The 19,089-nt window shown below is 53.8% G+C and overlaps 1 protein-coding gene across 2 annotated transcripts in view; it reads right to left on the bottom strand.

Annotated features, from left to right (window-relative positions):
• The window catches only part of SLC24A4 (solute carrier family 24 member 4), an 88,865-nt gene extending 72,156 nt beyond the window's left edge, over window positions 1-16,709 (bottom strand). For both annotated transcript variants that reach the window (XM_004584332.2, XM_004584331.2), the window contains exons 1-2: window positions 15,956-16,709; window positions 14,289-14,396 (exon numbers count right to left, since the gene is read on the bottom strand). In XM_004584332.2, the coding sequence (XP_004584389.2) occupies window positions 14,289-14,396; window positions 15,956-16,085 (238 nt within the window). In that variant the 5' untranslated portion in view covers window positions 16,086-16,709. The remainder of the gene's footprint in view (window positions 1-14,288; window positions 14,397-15,955) is intronic.
• Window positions 16,710-19,089: the final 2,380 nt, after the last annotated feature.

A 19,089-nucleotide genomic window follows, 5' to 3' on the forward strand; every position in this document is an offset into this window, starting at 1 on the left:
GGCACCTCCAGTTGATCAAGGACATTGTCAAGTCTGGGGGAGGATTTCAACCCTGTCCCTTGCATCGGGCTTTCCACCTGGGAACTCAGGGCATCCTCACCCCTGCCCTTCCACCCAGGATGCTTTGTTGGATGGGATTCTAAGAGCATGCAGCTCAGGACTCCGGATCGTGAGCAGTGTCAGCAGCCAAGCCTTCATTTGAGTCCAGCTTCCAGCTTTGCACCCCTGGGCACAGAGCCCGGCCCCGTGCCCCCACGGTGGTTCTGAGCTCTGAAAAGCCAACCCATAAGGAGGCCCTGGGAACATTTCACTCCCAGTAAAGCACAGCAGATGAGGTCCAGAGAATGCAAACAGCACGCTAGGTCCGTTTCAGATTTCTCAACTGAAACCGGCCTTACTGCACATCTTAAGGGGAAAAATGAACCAGCAAGTGCACAGAAGGATGATACAAGGGGAACTACATACCGATGGGGTGTGGGTGTGGTGGAAGGGACCCTGAACTCTTTGCAACCTACAGCACATGACAGCACAAGGGGCCACCAAGATTCACTACCACTCATCCAGTTGTGGACACTTGACATTACCATGTACTGATTTGGATAGTTCTTTTTTGCCTCCTCCACTAACACCTACCAGCTCCAGGGGCCCGACTTGGTGTTCACTGATGTCTGCAGTGTCCAGCACAGTGCTTGGCACTCAGGGGTTCTCAATAAATAACTTCTACCCTCTGTACCAGCCCTAAGACATCCCCATTGCAGGGTGGCTAGCACTGTACTACAGAGAGGGAAACTGAGGCATCGTAGAGCTAATCTGCATTATGCCCCAGGCTTCCTTCCCAGGCAGTCTGGGATGAGAGCCTGTGCTGTCCACCACTCTGCTGGATGCATGCCGTAGTAACGGGTTAATGCGCAGCAGGGACACCTGCACTGAGATCCAAACCAGCCCCAGCCCAGTTAAAGCATCCGGCTCTTTTCCGGGGCTGCCCTGACCTGCAAGGCACCCCACAGGTGCCCAGACCCCCACATTCCTTAGTCTCCTCTGTCAAGCTGTGTCACACCTTTACCTGGTGACAGTTTGTGAAACAGCAGAATCTGAGGTAGCTCCAATGCAGGAAGACAACAAGAAGCTCACCCAGGCCCTGGCATGGCTTCTCCGATGGCACCTCCACCCACAGCCCAAGGCAGCCTGTTGGAACCAGGAAGCACCTGGATGCATGTCCAATCAGGTCAGCCCTGCTCTCTCTGCTCCAGGATGGCTCAGCAGGACCAAGCTCCCCCTCTCTAGGCAAGAGGCTGGCCTCCTTCCCACCCACTGCCCACAGGCTGGTGTCAGGCAGTCTGCAGCGGGTTAGGCTCCCGCCTCAGGCATCCCCACGTCGTTGGTGGCCAACACCATGCTTTCCTCACTCCCTTGCAGCACAGCATGGCCACCAAGGGCAGGCTGGTCCTGCCTTCCCATTCTGCAACCCAAGCACCTAGGACACACCATCCTCATGGGAGAGGACAAAGCGTGAGCTGCTGCTCAGACACAGCGTGTGTCCTGTCTGCTTGCAGGCCATCTGGTCAAAGCGAGTCACACATCCATGTCCAATGTCAGCATATCAAATAACCCACAATGCAAGTCTCATTCCCACCTGCACCACAGGTAGCCCTGGCCGTCACCATGACACAGGCTGTCACAAAAGCCTCCACCTGGGACCTCAATCCAGGCACATCCCTCCATCCACAGGGTCAAGGTCATCCATCCCATCAAGGCCAACTCCTTCATGAAGGCCCACAAGGAACAGTCTTCTGCCTCTCGCAGACAGGCCCACAAGGAACAGTCTTCTGCCTCTCGCAGACACAGATCTGACTTTTGCTCCAGAAAGGCAGTTTACAATGCCCCCTCCTCTCAGAACACAGCTTCTGATTCCTGGCAAGTGGGGGATCACCCTTCCCACCTGCAATACTCTGCCTTCTGTGGACATCTCAGCCATGTTTGTTAGAGACTGCACGGATGGGTCAAGAATCAGGTCTCTACTGGGCTTTGTTGAGGGTGTATGTGTGTGTGTGGCAGAGCGGGGCGCACACGGAGTTCCTGGCCCATCATGATCCACTCACACCTGGGAGTTACTCTTCCTCCTCCTCTCACACTGAAGACTCCCTAGGGCAAGCCTTGATCAATTCATCTCCGCTTTGCAAAGCTCTGCCCACATCTGAGGCTTTTGGATTTCTTGGAAAAATAAACAAAAGAGTAAACACGCAAGAGAGCAGATTGTCTGAACAGATGTCAACCTCACAGGCAGCAGATGAGACAGGAGTGGAGAAGCTCACCGGTCCAGGAGGCACAGAGAATCTGGCTGGAAAACCCTGGCCTCCAGGGTGAGCAGAAGTCGCAGGTACCCATCACCTAATCGTAGGGGGAAGGCGGTGAATTTCTATGAAGCTTGCAGCGGCTCTTCACTGTCTGCCAGCTACTCCTGGAAAGAGACACTGAAGGAGCAGGGTCGCGCACCATGGACTGCATCCCAAAGGCAGCTCTCGAGATGCGGTCCCATGGAAAAAAACAGGTGGCTGATCACAAACACCGCAACAGGGAAGATGGTGAGTCCAAGCGTGGCACCCATCACTCGTTGTGTTATTGCTATTGTCTCTTACGAAGGCAAGCAGAGTGGGTGTCAGGGGCTGGGTGCCAAGTTTCTGTCTGGGGAGAATCATGGTGCAGGATGATGGTGATGATGTGTGGCCATGTGGATGCACCAAAAGCCATAGACCTGGGGACTCTCAGAAGTTACGGCAACGACCCAACAGTACATCTACTCCACCACAGTGAAACCAAACCAATGTCTAAAATGCAAATGTTTCAGATTGCACAGTGTCTCCGACCTTGAACTCACATGGTCACCTCATCTGCCTCTAGGAGTAGTGAAGTCTGTGGTCCACCACTAAGCTATATGAACCTGGGAACTTTCCACAGCATGAGTGGGAGATGATATGGATACCTGGTTGGGACCAAGGCTCTTGGCAGCAAGTTAGAAGGGGCTGGATCAGACTCTAAAAGCAGAAGCCTCCTGTCATTGAACTCTGCCTGTATGTAGGCCACGACGCTGGGCACACAAAACTCCATGGCAGCGCAGAGACCCAAGTCTTGGCCAGGCAGACTCAACTTTCACTCCTCAACCTGTGATGTGTAGACGGGCTCCATGGAAATGCAGACCCTCAGGCCATGCCCCAGGTCTCCTGCACCTGCCTCTTAACAAGGTCCCCAGGTGACCAAGAGCCGTGAGAGCTGGAGCAGCCCTGCTCCCCGTCACCGGGCACGGCCGCCTTCCTTCTTGATGTCTTCCAGCCCCCTCAGACTTTGGTCCCCAGGTGGCTGCGGCAGCCGCTGTGCCACCCCCTCACAGTGCCTGTGATCCGCAGATGCCTGCCTGCCTCTACTGTCTCTCTCCTTCTAATGCATGTGGGTCACCCACAGCCCCCAAGCTATTTAGCTACTTGTCACACCAAGCTGCATGGGAGCTGTATGTGACACTTAAGTGCCACACGCTAAGGCTGAAGCAATCAAAGAGATGCAAGTCATTTCCTCCCAGGGCTTGCCCTCTCTGAGACCCTCAGAAGTGCCTAGACACAGGAGTGCAAAGGCATAGGGGACCCCTTCTGCTGCAGTTCCAATGCTTGGGCACGTAACTCCTCCCCGCCAGCAGCTGCCCCAGCTCCAGGAAGTAGCCCAGGCTGGGGGCAGTAGGGGTGAGAGGGAGGTTAGCACAGCATCATGGTAAGTGGGGACCACCGCCCTTCAGTTCCTCTCCTCTTGGCCTGGCAATTCCCGAAGTGCAGCCCGAGGCAGCCAGGGCCATCACTGTGCCCCTTCTTTAGCCAGTGCCTCCCCAGGGCTTAACTAATAAGCCAGAGCTACTTAGCATCTGTAATCACGCTTAGAAGCCATTCTATCCACTCCATTAATCGCCTTGATGGACACTCCTGTGTGTCTCCAGGGAGCCGCCACGTCTTTCTGGGTGCTGGGCTTCTTCCCAGCCAAAGGTTTCTCAGGGCAGTGACCCTGTTACTGACTTCTGTCCACATCTGCTGGCCTGTGGTCCCACAGGCTCAACACCTTCATAGCCCTGGAAGCTTATTCAGCAATGAAAGGCTTTTTGCAAAGCATAGCCACGGTAAAGAAATTAGGATTCAGCAGCCACCGGACCACGCGGGAGGCTGGGCTGCAGCCACTGGACCCGGTGCCTGTGTACGCTAAAGGATACTCTGGCCGGCACTTGACTGCCCTTTGTAGACCCATGAGAGGCAGCAAAGGCAGCCAGCAGAGGGAAGTTTGAGTGTGGGGTCCCCCCTAGAAGTGAGCAGAGTTCCCCTTTGCTAAACTATGCTTCATCTCCAGCCATGTCCACAGTAAACGTCTCTGCCACAGGGGTCTTGGGAAATCCTGCTGGACCAAGCCCTGCTAAGACAAAAATGTGATCAGCATGTGTGGGAAGGGCAGGAGGGGCAGAGCCATGTACCCTTCACCACGGTGCTCTAGGTTTTTGGTGGTCACATCCCACTGGCACAGCCCTAGGGTTGTAGCACTCCTGGAGGCTGACAGTCACGCCTTGGCTGGCTCTGCAGCTCCCCGGGCCGCCTCCTCCTGCCACACCTCCGCCTCAGCACCTTCAGCTTTCAGCCACCTTTCCCCTGTTCAAGCCTCACACAAACCAGACAAGAGCCCCGCATCCGGAGCCCTGCATCCTGCATTTGTTCCAATCTGGCCTCAGGGACCACCCTGCCCAAGCTGTTGACCTCAAGGCCAATGGCAAACACCTCCCTCATCCCTGAGCTGCCTGGCTCCTCTCTTTCCATCCTATTTCTGCGGCGGCTGTATCCACTGCCAGGAACATCCCACCCTCCCCATCTGTCCAGCAAACACCCACTTGCGTCACAAAACAGCTCATATGCTGCACGCTCTGTGAAGTCTCCCAGCCACGACAGGCCTTTTTGTCAAGCAGGACCACGTGTGGCAATTACAAGCCCACCTTGTCCGTCACTCTGCGGCTCAATGCGGACAGGGGTTGTCAACCTTGGTCCCTGCAGCCCCCTAGAGTTCCACCCAGAGCTGCCCTCAGGATACCCATCATGGTACACTTTAGAAACAGAATGCCAGGTCTGGCACGATGGCTCCACAGGCTAATCCTCCCCTTGTAAGCACCAGTATCTCATACAAACACTGGTTCATGCCCTGGATGCTCCACTTCCCTTCCAGCTCCTGTGGCCTGGGAAAGAAGTAGAGGACAGCCTCAGAGCCTTGGGACCCTGCACCCACCTGGGAGACCTCGAAGAAGCGCCTACATCCTAGATTCAAATCAACTCAGCTCCAGCTGTTGTGGCCATTTGGGGAGTGAATCAGCAGATAGAAGATATTTCTCTCAGTCTCTGCTTCTCTCTGTGAAATCTGCTTTTCCAATAAAAGTGAATAAATCTGAAGAAAGAAAGAAGGAAGGAAAGAAGGAAAGAAGAAAGGAAGGAAAGACGGAAGGAAAGAAGAAAAGCGAGAGAGAGAGAGAGAGAGAGAGAGAGAGAAAGAAAAAGAAAAAAAGAAAGAAAGAAAGAAAGAAAGAAAGAAAGAAAGAAAGAAAGAAAGGAAGAAAGAAGGAAAGAAAGAAAGAAAGAAAGAATTGGAGGGAGGGAGGGAATGGTGGCTTTTTACTAACCACAGTGCTCAGTCCAGGCTCTCCTAGCACAACGGTCTGTGCAAACAGGTCTGAAGCCAAGGAAGGAAAGAGAGCTTCCCCATTCCCCATCTTGGGAAGTGGTGGTGCCATGGACCACTGCCTGCATCCAGGATCGGGTAGAGAGCTCCCGCCACACACGGTGCACAGCTGGGCTCCACCTCCCTCCCTCTGCCACCTTCACCTGGATTTCCTTATAACTGCTCGCAACAGTCCTCCCTTAGCACAACACTGAGAACTTCCACACAGCTCTGGGCTCCTGCTGCCCACAGGGAAGACAGTCAAGGTCTCCAGTGTTGAAGGCTGTCAGCCCCAACATCTATCATGGGATGACCCTTATCAGCCACACCCACTGATACACCTATGCCCCACGCACACCCAGCATCCAGAATTCCCTCAGTTGATAATTTGGGGGAAAAGGGCTTAACCTTCTTCCCTCAAAGGACACAGGCTCTGAAATGAGGCTGCCCAAGTTCAAATCCAAGCTCAGACTATTTCAAATCAGAAGACGTAGTGTGATTCATTTATGTCCTCTATGTCTTCCTCTTTTGCAAAAACAGAAATGATAGCAATGCCACCTTCCCCTCCAAGCGACAGGGAAGCGTGCAAACTACTTGGAACAGTGCCGCTGAAGCCCTACTGCTCGATTCCCCTTCCAAAGCATTCTTTGCCTCCTCAGTGCTGCCATTCTCGCCTATTTGACCTTCTGCTCTCCCCCTCCCCCTGCAAGTTCCTCTTATGGCTTTCGAGTCTACGTGATCAAAAGCTCCCAGGAGGCAGAGGCCACATCCAGGTCAGTTTCCATGTCCCTCAGGGAGTCCATGGCTCTCCTGGAAGCCGGCAGGTACAATCAGATATGTGTCACACGAAATGTCATTGACCCACAGCTGGATCATTAAAACTGCTATATGGAGGGAGTTTTCTCTTCCAGTCAGTACTCCATCAAGGAGACCTTCACTGCCCACAATCCAAACACAACGATTCCACCAAACACTATTTGTGGTTTTATGAATCAACTCTGACCATCCCCCCAAATGACTGATTTTTCTCTGTCCCCAAAGGGTTATGTGTCTACTACATGTACGCAGAAAACAGAGAGCAGATTCGTAGTGCTCAGTCCCCCAAAAGCCTTTAGGCAGGTGAGACTGTGTCATCTGCTCGCCCATTTCACAGGAAATGAAGCCTCCAAGAGCCAAGGTGATTAGCACAACAACATGCAGGGGAAAACGCAAATTCTTGTCCCCAAACTGCAGGTCACATCCCTTGGGTCCCACCTCACCAACAGACAGAACCGGGATCACGGTAGACACACTCCAGGCTGGGGTACCTGGGTGGTCTGGGAACCCTCCAGCTCTCAGTAATGTAAAATGGCAACACCTTCCAGTCCCCACAGAATCAGAAACAGCCGTGGTAAGCCCAGATAGTCTTTTTTTCCTTCTTCTTCATTACATTTGGTAGGCAGAGAGATGGAGAGACACAGAGACAGATCTGTAACCCAGTGGCTCCCTCCCCACTCCCCTGCCCATGCCTACAACAGCCATGACTAGGCAAGGCTGAAGCCATGAGCCAAGAACTCCATTCGAGTCAACCACATGGATGGCAGGGACCCAAGAACTTGGGCCCTCACCAGCCGCTTCTAGGGTGCACTTTAGCCAGGAAGCCAGAATCTGCAGCTGAGCTGGGACTTCAACTCGGACACCCCGCTATTGGGACACCCCACTATCAGACCAAGCGGCTGCCCCGCAAACATTCACTCAAGGTGCTGTGTTTACAAGATTTGCCCTTGTACCATCAGAAGCCACCTGTCAAACCACAAGTCAGTTTGGGTGGGCTTCCAGAGGTGATTTCAACAGCTCCCATGTGCCGGGCACTTTGAAAGCACTTGGCATCTGTGAGCGTGAGTTTTCACAAACCTGTGAGAGGAAGGTGCTGTCTGACCTCCATGAATGCACAGTTGTGTGCAAGAGTGAACACACACATGGGGACACAGAGGTCTCCAAGGTCGCAGAACAAGGAAGGGCAGAGGATGGGAAACTACACAGTATGTCTCCAGGATCCTTTTTCTCTTACCTTTAAACATTTATTTTGTTAATTTGAAAAGTAAAGTTACAGAGAGAGAGGTCTTCCATCTGCTGGTTCACTCTCCAAATGGCCAGAACAGCCAGGGCTGGGCCCAACACCAGCCAGGAGCTTCCTTGAGATCTCCTACATGGGTGACATGGGCCCAAATACTTAGGCCATCTTCTTTTGCTTTCCGAGGTGCATTAGCAGGAGCTCAGATTGGAAGTGGAGCAGTTGGGGCACAAACCTGCGCCTATGTGGGAGGTCAGCACTACCTGCTGTGCCAAAACCCCAAACCCCTGGAGCCATTCTGGGTTAAGGACTCCGGGGTAAAGAACCCAGAATGGCTCCAGGGGTTAACAGGTTAGATGGGACAAGCTGGGAGCCAGCAGCCATGTTTTGGGGGGTAGAGCTCCCTGGGGGTACGATGGCTCTGAGCCCAGCTTCACCTGTGAATGAGGGCACCTTTACCCTGCACCAGGGGCAGCAAGCGCTCGGCATCTCCCAGGCCTCTGCCCATCCTTCTGCTTTCAAAACCTCAGTCAGCACATTGAGATTCAGCACTGCCTTCCTGGAGCTGACTCCCTGATAAATCCCCACAGCCTAGTTACTTTATCTCCAGGCCTGGCAATCCTCCAGTGTTTGTTTTCCCTTCCCCTTCCAACACCCAAAGAGTATGCCGCCGCGGTGGCTACTGCACACTCCTTCAGGTGCGACTTCTCAGGGTACACCTGAGTCCCTCCCGCCCAAAGTCTTCCCACCGCCAGTATCATCAATCCAAATGAGAGCATACATTGCCTGGAGCCCACCCTCCATCACTCTTTCCTCTCAGATACCCTTCCTTGTCACAGGTGGCTTTGTCTATCATCTAAACCCTAACCTGTATTCCCCATCTTACCCTGGGCACCCCCAGTCCCTTCTAGCCTCAGGGCCCCTAGTATAAAGACACATAGCAGAAACACCTTGCGTCTGATTTCCCAGGCAGTGACTATGAGACCCAAGGCTGGAGCCATGCACTGTGCTGAGCCAGCGCCGGGAGTGTAGGACTAGAGGGTGGGCCAAGGTGTGTTCCCCTCTGCAAAAGGGAAGATGTGCTGGACCAAGATCTCCCTTCCTGCCCAGTCACACAGGGACCTCCATTCCCTTCCCCAGGCGGACAGGCACGGCCATCTCGGCAGAAACAGAAAATTATTCCGGTACATTTATTTTTCTTCCTTTTTAGTAAAATGCTATGTTTCAATGGACTCTTCAATAATGGACAATGTTGAGGGAGGAAAAGAATCCCTTCTCAAGCCTTCATCTTGCCCGTTGAGTGGAACGGCTGGGTCTCTTCCACCCAAGGCAACACATGGCAACGCTTAATGATTTCCATTTTTAACTCTGGGCAGGAACGTTCCCCAGAGTTCAAGAGGAAGCCGAGTGGGCGCACTCCAGCTTGTGGGGCTCGGGCGACAACGACATTGAGAGAGGATGGTCTACAAGCTGGAGGTTAGCAGATGGCCCAGCAAGGAGGAGGGACAGCTAGCAGATGGGCCTGAAAGTTTGCAAAAGGCCAAAAAAACTTTTGATTGCAAACACACTGAGATTAGAAACAGACCAGGCAGTGGGGTCTGCACACATGTTTGCTGTGGCTGAGGACAGGAGGGACACCTGGGCAGCGACAAGCTGCAATGTGTCACCAGATCCTCCTCCTCCCCCGTCTCTCTCCCCACTAGTTATGAATAATTATAGATAAGGATATGGGTTGGTAGTGCAGTCCACCCACATCGGTAAAGCCTGGCTCCATGTGGCATGGTTGGGGTAGAAGGATTCTGCTGTGGGATTCAGACACAAATGTAAATACATATCCATCAAGACACACTTGGCAATAAGGCATCAGTCCTGCTTCAGCAGTTTTAACAGATGCACCCCACTAATAGACGCACCCAGAGTAGCACCCAGCACCCAGCGCCCAGCATCTGGATGTGAGCCACAGCAGAGGTTGAAACAACCATACCACATGCTGAATGTGAATTAAAAATATTTCTCTTTTCCATGGGACCTGAGTTTCCCAACAGCCCTGCGGCACAGGTAGGCAGCTCTGCCTTGCACTTTTTACAAAAGAGAAAACCCTACGCTTAAGGGATTATGCGACTTGCTTAGGGTCATGCGGCCACATTGCCTTCAGGGAGTTGCACCATCATCTTCACTACAAACTGACAGGAGCCTCTTCTGGCCCTGGAAATCTTAGAATTGATCCACAGCAAGTCGCTTTGTTAAGGGACAGAGGGGGAGATGGAGAGAAAGGGGACAAAAAACACTAGGCGCCAGCAAGTGCAACCTTGACACAGCCAAGGCCAGAACCCAGACTGTCAGCCTCCTATCACCTCACTCACAAACAGGAGACAGCAGGTACATCACTGACAGGCTGCTGCCTTCCTCAGCCATCAGGTGTGGGGATCGGCAAACCTGTGGCTGTCCTAAGGTGGTTGGAGACCACTGTCCCCAAAAACTACCTGGGGCTTTGCAGGTTGTTCTGTCTAGAAATGCGCTCTCCTCCCAGCTGAGACTCCTGCCCCATCCACCTGGGGCAGGAACACAACTGTGGTCTCTGCCCACGGTGTTCAGTTCAGTTCTTCCTTTTTCAAGGCAGGATTTGCTTTTACGTAACATGTTTTAAACTTGGGAGGAGTGACTTGGCTCCCAAGCTTGCTGAAGCAGCTTCCAGAAGCCGCCTGTTCACAACCCAGGCACTTGTCTTGCCTGGGGACCATGGCACCTCCCACCCACTCACTCTGATGCACATTTTGCAGCTTTGGGTCCACCCTCCCACCCCATCGGATTTCTCTCTCTCTGCTCAGAATCCCTGCCCAGAAACCTGCTATAAGATCTCATCTCCTCCCTTGTAGCCCAGGCCAGCACCTGCTCCCTGTTCAATATCCTGCCCTCACCAGACTCCACCCCCATCTCCTCCCACCAACCACCTTTCCAACAGCCTAGTGCCAAAGAAGGGTGAATCAGAACCAATTAGGCCACAAGAGTCCCTCTGTCCACCTCCTCTGCTCCTCAAAGCACCATAGCCCACCTTCACCTTTGGACCCTGTCAAGCACCCTCCTGAGCACACACAGCGACATGTTACAGACCACGTCTGGAAAGAGGAGAATCTAATACGCTAAGCAAATTCACCAGAAACATTTCAATCCCTCCCCTAACAACCAGAGGAAACCAAACTCCCCTCACTACCTCTTCCTCATTTGAAACATGGAACACGGGAGGTTGGAAACCCAAGTGAACTGGGGTGACACGGAAGAGGACAAACCACCTATTCGAGCTCAGATACAAGGAAGCCACGCCCATCCAGATACACAGCCCAAATGTAAAATAACTCACCAAGAGGCAAACACGTTTACCCAGGTAGAAGCAAGGAATATCTGTTTGGCCATTTCTCCAGAGCCCCAAATCCTCAAAAGTCAAAAATATCCAAATGAGAAATATGTTTCCAGAAGAGGAAAAAAGTTAGGCAGGTTGTTCACCTGTTAACTTACTCATCCTGTTAACAGTCCATTGGTGACAGTTCTCAGTACCCACTAGACGAAGGCTGGCTCTGGTTGTCTGGAAAAGCAGACCAAAAGATAAGAACAGAAACAAAAGCCAGTGCCCTGGGGGGGTGACAGATGGCATCTCACGTCGCTCTCACAACCAGACGAGCAAGCTGTCACTAAACCTACCACAGCCACTCTACAGATGTCCAAATGGAGGTCCCTCACCACGGTGGCTGCAAAAACTCAACATGACTTTCACCTTTTATAGGCTAATGTGAAAGCATAACCAGAGATAGAATTGGCAGCTGTGAAGAGCTGAGAAAAGAAGCCATGAGACCCAGTGACTAGAATGCTGCCCTGGATTCCCCAGGGATCTCACAATGAAGACCCAGCAGGGCAGCCAAGGTTCCCAGAACCTCCCACAGTCGCCCATACGACACATCTGCCACCAGTTCTGACTTCGGGGCTCTGGGCTGGGCCCTGTGATCTGCTTTCTCTGGAGCTCCCTTCGGTGCCTCTCCGCCAGAGCCTGGACTTGGAAAGCGTCGGGTCCCACGCTCAGCTATGTTCACCTGCTCCAAGTTCCACCATCGTGAGATGTCTGGAAACTCCTCGGTTCTCGACATGGGTAAGGTAGGTTTGGGTTCTCCACAGGGTTGGCAAGTGATGGCATTTAGAGGGTGAGTCCTGGGAGCTGGCCAGGGTTCCATGAGGTCATGGGAATGGAGCCCCCAGAATGGGATTAGTGCTAAGACACAGGAGAGCTGTCCTCTCTTTCTCTCTCTCTTTCTCTCTCTTTCATTAACTTGATGTGTAGCTGCTGACCTCACAACTAGAAGGAATCAGCCTCTGTTGAATTTGCCCACCTGAGGGAGTCACAGCCGCTCACTGATTTCATACATTTTTAGAAATTTTATTTATTTGAGAGGCAGAGAGACAGAGAGCTTCCCATCTGCTGGTTTGTTCCCCAAAGGCCTGCAATGACCAAGATTAGACTAGGCTAGAGCTAGGAACTTAATCCAGGACTCCCCTGGGGATGGCAGAGGCCCAGTCACTGGAGCCATTAACTGTTGTCTCCCAGTGCCCACATCGGAATAAAACTAGAATCAGAGCTGGGTATCCCAACCAGACACTCCAATCCAGGACGTAAGTGTCAACCAGCCAGCATCTTAACCACTTGACTAAGTCCCTGCCCTGCCCACCCCCTACTTCCCTGACAACCCAATCGAACCAAAATGTTCTGCCCCTGATTATTGATCCATGGCAGCAAGGCATTGCCTGAGAGATTAATGCCAACTCTGGCCTGGCAGCTTCCAGAAGCGGCAGGGTAGGACCCATAAAAGTCAAGGACCCTGGGGCTCGGCGGCGTGGCCTAGCGGCTAAAGTCCTCGCCTTGAAAGCCCCAGGATCCCATATGGGCACCAGTTCTAATCCTGGCAGCTCCACTTCCCATCCAGCTCCCTGCTTGTGGCCTGGGAAAGCATTCGAGGATGGCCCAAAGCTTTGGGACCCTGCACCTGCGTGGGAGACTCGGAAGAAGTTCCTGGTCCCGGCATCAGATCCGCGCGCACTGGCTGTTGCGGCTCACTTGGGGAGTAAAACATCGGATGGAAGATCTTCCTCTCTGTCTCTCCTCCTCTCTGTATATCCGGCTTTCCAATAACAATAAAATCTTTAAAAAATAAAAAAAAGTCAAGGACCCTGGTAGGTGACAGGGCTACCCACACATGGAAGATGACACAGATACGGCCTCTTGTGGGGTTGCCAGGGTAGGCTGGGCTCAGGAACACCATGCCCAAGCTCAAGGTAAAGTCTAGCTCTTTGCCAGCTCCTGCCTGTCCATCCTCCACATTCCAAAGGAGACCTGAGGAAGGGACAGTGACGGTGTGGGGAAGAGCATGGAGTGAAGGTCTCTGCCCCCATAAGCACAGGAAACCAACAAACGCTGATCACATTGGCCTGCCTTCCAAGCCAGTAGCACCGCCTAGCAGTCATGGGATTTGGAGCAACTTGCATCTCCTCCCCCACCGGCTCTTACCTAAGCTTGTAGATTAGACATACTCTGCCCCCATGGGGGACAAGGAAACAAGAGAATCCAGAAGTGTCCAAACCCAGCCCTCCACCCGGGGAGCTCCACCTCCTCCCACACAGAGCCCACCCTGGTCCTTCCCACAGCCCTGACACTGTCATCTGCCCACAGCACAGATGAGAGTGCAGAGATCGCCAAAGAGCATGTGAGTTTGTGTCTCAATGCAAAGCCATCTATAATAGTAACTCTTGATTCCTGTGGGGTTTCTGAATGTACCATCCCACTGAGTGCTCTCACAAAAGCCCCACGGTTGGAGCCAGAACTAAAGCTTAGAATGGCCCTGTCTGAGGGCTAGGTGCTTTCCACACACCTCGCAACTTGCAGGAACATTCCCTACATATTCATGAGAAAAGAGGAAACCATCTTCCCTCACGAAGGCCTGCTCACAGCAGGAAATTAGACAAGCCTTGAACTCAGGGGCCCACTGTCCTTGCTCACCTGAAGAAGTCTGAAGTTAAAAATTCCAGCAAGCAAAATTTGTGTCCTGGGCAGAACGGCACTCCGGGGAACCTTCCAGAATACAAACCCAACCGCACTGGCGGGCTTCCACCCAGGCATCACCCACGAGGGCAACTGCAGGTGACGCCCCGAGATCACCACGGATCATCTCCGGTGAGCAGAAAGGAGAGAAGGCCAAACCAACAAACAAAAAACTGGAGGATGAAAAGATACCTCCAAGAGCATGGTGAGAACACGGAAAGAAACAAAATTTTCTAAGTCTCATCTGCAACCTTCTCAGTTGCCCAGTAAAGCAAATCATGCTGCTCTTGGTGCATTGCAACAAACACCTCGCACCCACCCAGGCTCAACAAAGCCACCACCTGCTGCTCCAACCAGCAGGAAGCATCCATGCAGGCCCCTTCTGCAGCTAGGCCTGAGACCTGGGGAGGCCAGATGAAGGAGAAGACTTCTTACCAGGGTCTGTGCAGTTCTTCTCACCCTGGGTCCCATTCATGGGTGCCATCAGCTTTCTGTTTCTCCATGAGTCTGGTAAAATCCGATGGCTAGCAGCAGTCTTGTGCCCTGGGTTGAAAAAGTGAGAGTCAACCATGAACAGTGTAACACCAGCCCTCTCCAAATGACCGTGTGTGTGTGTGTGTGTGTGTGCAGGTAGTTACATCAACAACAGTCTGCCTGCCCATGCACAGACAGCTGAAGGCAGGGACACTTGACTGGCAGCAGGCTACCCCCTGCTTGCATACAGGCCTCCATCCTAGGGTTCTAACTCACTGCTTCTCACTCTAGAGGGTTCAGGACGGGAAGACATGACCTTGGCCACTATGGAGCGGTCTCAGAACTCTGATAGCAGGTGCAACACTGGACTTAGCAAAGTGAATCTGAAGTTCTCATTCACAAGCCAGTTGCCTGTGCCCCAGAGGAACCAGCTATGCCTCAGAAGTCAACATGCAGACGGAGACAGCTGACGGGACTGGCCAGAACTCCTCACACGTGAATGTGGACATGGGTCACCTGGGGACTTGTCACGCTGCACATTCGGACTCTATGGCTCTGGAGTGGACCTGGGCAGCCACGCTAACAGTATTTTGTTACTTCTGTATCTGAGTGTGGACAAAGCTGCCCACCCGGCCCAACTGCAAAGCACCAGGTAAGAAGACTTCAGAACCACCTGGGGCTCTTCCCGAAGAGTCACATTTTCCCTCTCTAGCTTCAAGTTACCAAATTTGGGTGTGGGAAGGTGGTGATGGGTTTTTAAGTCTAATGCAGTTCCCTCAATTGTATCATTATTAACTACTATTGAGTCCTCTCTAGCCAAGGCTTTCCTGGGTCAGCAGGTACCACCTGCTTTAGCTCCAGGACTCTGTGGTTCAGTTCCCAGCATTTCCACCACTCCACATTTTTACATAGGGGGAAAAAAAAGAACTCCGGAAGGTCCATAGCATCCAACTCCAAATGGGAATGAGCTGAGAATTATCTTCCAAAGGTGACATTGGGATTCAACTCCACATTACCTCCCCCCAACACACACACACACACACACACACACACACACACACACACACACGTATTTTTAAGTTTCCTCCCTCTACCTGAATTCTGCATAGCCTAAGCAACACTCCCTCCTCCTCCTCTGTGGGCATGAAGGAAACTCAGGAGAAAGGACACAGAGAAGGTAGCAATTACTGGGTCCACAGGTTGCCCCCAAGCTTTTAGGCATGAAAGCAGACATGTCAGGACACCTGGGAGTCTCTTTGGGCCAAGGGCAGAGCCGAGAGATGGACCCCAGCATCCCGGGGACCAGGCACACACAGGAGAGTCAAACACCCTGTTTCTCTCACTCCAGCCCAACAGAGCCCACGCCCCAGGCTCGCTCCAGGGACTGAAGCAGCTCTGGCTTTCGCCTTAGTAACACACGCCTGCAACCGCGACCTGTGCCTCCAGGGAGCTGGCGCTAGCCCGAAGCCTTGATCAGCCCTCCTGGGCACGCTCTGCCTGCTTGGCAGGGAGGGGACTAGCGAGTCCCTTGGGACACACCTGGCAAGGAAGAAGTGGGCGCTGACCCAAGGCTTCCCAGCCCACGAACCCAATTCCCTCGGCGGCTGGGGGTCTGCACCGGCACCTACCCATGCTGCTGAAGAGGCTGGACATACAGCACGCCAGGGCCAGCACCGCACATACGAAGCCAACTTGCTGCGGCAGCATCTCTCGCCTCCCTCGAACTTTGCGCGGCCGGAGGGTCCCCCGGAGCGCCATCTCCAAGCGCTTGGGCTTCAATCCCTGGGAGACGATGGGGAGCAGCAGGGCTTGGATGCTATCTGTGGCCCAGTGGCAGTGGGGCTGGAGCGAGCAATGTACAGATCAGAGGCAGGGGGCTCCGGGCAGAAGCTTCATGGCCCGTGGGCAAGGAAGCTGGAGAGGAGAGAGGCGGTAGGGATGCTCGGTGCGATAGGAGCTCAGAGTCCTGCGCGCGGCGAGCGCGCTCCGAGCACCATGGCTCCGTGGTGAGAAGGCGACGCCGGCACGGTGGCGCTGGCGGCCCTGGTTCGCAGGGCTGGCGCAGTCCGGTCGCTGGATCTGCTACCTGCCTGCTCCGCCTGGGCTCGTTCGCTTGGCAGCAGTGCCCGAAGGAGCCCGCAGGCAGCACTCACGACGCCCCCGCGCTCCGCGCTGCCGTGCCCACTCGCATACTCCTCCTCCTTCTCCCCCTCCTAAGTTTAGCAGCTGCACAGCCGGGGGCCGTCTTCCCGGTAGATGAGCCTGGCGGCAGCGGCGACCCACTCCACACACTAGGTAAAAAAGCAGATCTGGACGCCTGAGCCCCCGCGACCCTCTCCGCCAGTGGCCTCCGGGGGATGAGCTCGCCCCGGGGAACTTTGTGTGCGGCTGCCGGCGCCTGCGTCTGCGAGCCGGTGGCGCCTCCCGCTCACTGCTCCCGCCTCTCTCCGCCCCTCCTGCCAGCCTCCCACCCCTCCCCAGCACGTGTACTCCTCCCCCAGGGCGCACCCGCGCGCGCGCTCCTCCCTTGCCCCGCGAGGCCCGATTGCTGACCAGGATAATCCTCTTGTTTCTCTCCCTTTTCCTCTGCCCCTGCCCTACGGAGCCTAAGCGAGCCCGTCCTTTACGCCCCTAAGGCGGCTGCAAGGAGAAACAGGTGCCCGGCCTCGCCGGGATCTCGTGGAACCAGGTTTTCTGCAGAGAGGTCGCTTCCGTGCGGAGGGGGGACCCCCGCCACCCCACCCTGCCCTGCCCCCAGGCGTCCGAGATGCCCGCCGGAGAGCTAGCAAGCAGGCTTTGCCCAACGGCCGCCAGCCCCGCTCCCGCAAAGCTGTAGAGGCTGGTGAGGGTATCGCGCCGACCTGTCAAACGACCGGGAGCCCGCAGTGCGAGAGCCACCTCAAAGTCCCGCAGCTCCAACGCTGCCGCCACCGCCGAGCTTTCGATGTGCTGGAGCCTTTCCTTTTTTTTTTTTTTTTTTTTTTCTTCCTCTCCGATCAGCTCTCAGGTGTAAACCGCTTTAAACGCGGGGCAGGAGAGAACCTTGCTAAAGAGCAGTTGAGGTGTAATCCAGGTGCAGGCGGGAGGAGGAGCTGGGAACGAGCTCTAGATCTGGCTTCCTTCCCCCGGCCCATTCATCCTGTGCCTGTTTAGGGCCTGAAGGGGGAGGGGGGGTGAGTCCACTTAAAATCCTTTTGGGAGCAAAGCCAACTCTGTTTAATTAAATGAATACCCACCCGTGTGTGCGGGCCCTGGGCCAAGCGTCAGCCAGGGAACAAATCAACATCAGCCACGCGGGGAAGGACTCAGCCCTCTCTGCTTTCAAAGAAGCCCAAATCAAAAAGGAGCCGTATTCTAAGGAGGTCACCGCTGGGTAGAATATGCCGTGTTCTCCCAATCCAGGCTCACCAGCCCCTGCAACTGGAGAAACAGGTGCCCCTCCCAGATCTACTGAGGCACATTCCGTGTCTGATGGGGCCCCGGAAATCCGTGTGCACATCCCAGGGGGAGAGCCATGGCTTCTGCAGGCTGTGCCGGCACCAGGTCACTACTGCACCTTGCTTGTATTGGTCCCAGCTTCTGAGCGCAGAGAACAGGTGCCCGGAGCGGGGGTGGGGGGTGGGGGTGGAAGAAGGCTCCCTGGTTATTTTCAGCAGCTCAGAGTCAGTGCCAACAGATACTGAAGGCACGAACACAAACTAATTGCTGAGGAAACCCCTAGAGGGAACGCGATGGAGACGGTGTGGAGAACAGGCGGGGGCTCCCTTTTGGTCTCTGAAGATGTTTTCTTTCTTTGTACTGTGGTTCCCATCACGCATGTCCACTGCTGGTTCCCCAGGCACATGTGTGTGCATTTGTAGGCGGGATTTTCTTCTTGTTCCAGGGATGGGACACCTTTTGTCTGCCATGGGCTATTTGGATAATTACAACATCATTCAGGGGACAAACAAAATCGGCAGCTTCAAAATTAACCTGCTCTAGTGTTCTTGAGTTTGGGGGTCCCACCTGCTGTTGCCTTGGCAGGGCCACACCACGTGATGTCAGGGGCCCATGGGTAGTATGTTCTCCATCCCTGGCATCCTGCAACCATGCACTCAGCAGTAGCAAACACCGTAAAACAGTGTGACAGCATCATTTGGGACACTAGCCAAAGGCTCTTGTCATCAGATTCAAGCCTAAAGCGGGAGCAGACATTTAGCCTGGCAGTTTGCATGCTTGCCTCCTATCTCAGAAGTCTGGGTGTAGTGCCAGACTTCTAACTGGGACTTCTAAGTTCTGCTTCCTTTTAACATAGACCCTGGGAGGTGGCAGCGAAGGCTCAAGTCGTTAGGTTCCTGCTCCTCACATAGCAGGCCTGGGTTGGATTCTGGCTCCTAGCTGTGGAAGCTAGTCTAAACTCACTTGGAGAAGGAACCAGCAGATGGGCAGGCACTCTCTGTCTCCTCTTCCTCCACCCCTGCACCCCTCCTGTGTCTCCCAAACAAAAACAGACAGCATTATTCAAATTCAAGTAATGTGGTGCTGTCCTATCCATTACACTGTTATAGCCACATTGATTCAAGCAATGGCAACAAATAAAGTGGCGTCGCTTTTGTTCCTGGGGCTTACTCTTTTTTTAAAGTGTCTGGCTGGTGAAAATGGATGAGTTTGCGCAACAGGTGAAGGGAGTCCCTCTGTGTCTGTCTTGCAGCACTCAGCCAGCTCCTGAGCAGAACACTTTTTCTTCGTGAGATTTCACTGGCTTTCAGCTCATCATTAGAAT

This window comes from Ochotona princeps, chromosome 26, assembly GCF_030435755.1.
Source record: "Ochotona princeps isolate mOchPri1 chromosome 26, mOchPri1.hap1, whole genome shotgun sequence".
Classification (NCBI taxonomy): domain Eukaryota; kingdom Metazoa; phylum Chordata; class Mammalia; order Lagomorpha; family Ochotonidae; genus Ochotona; species Ochotona princeps.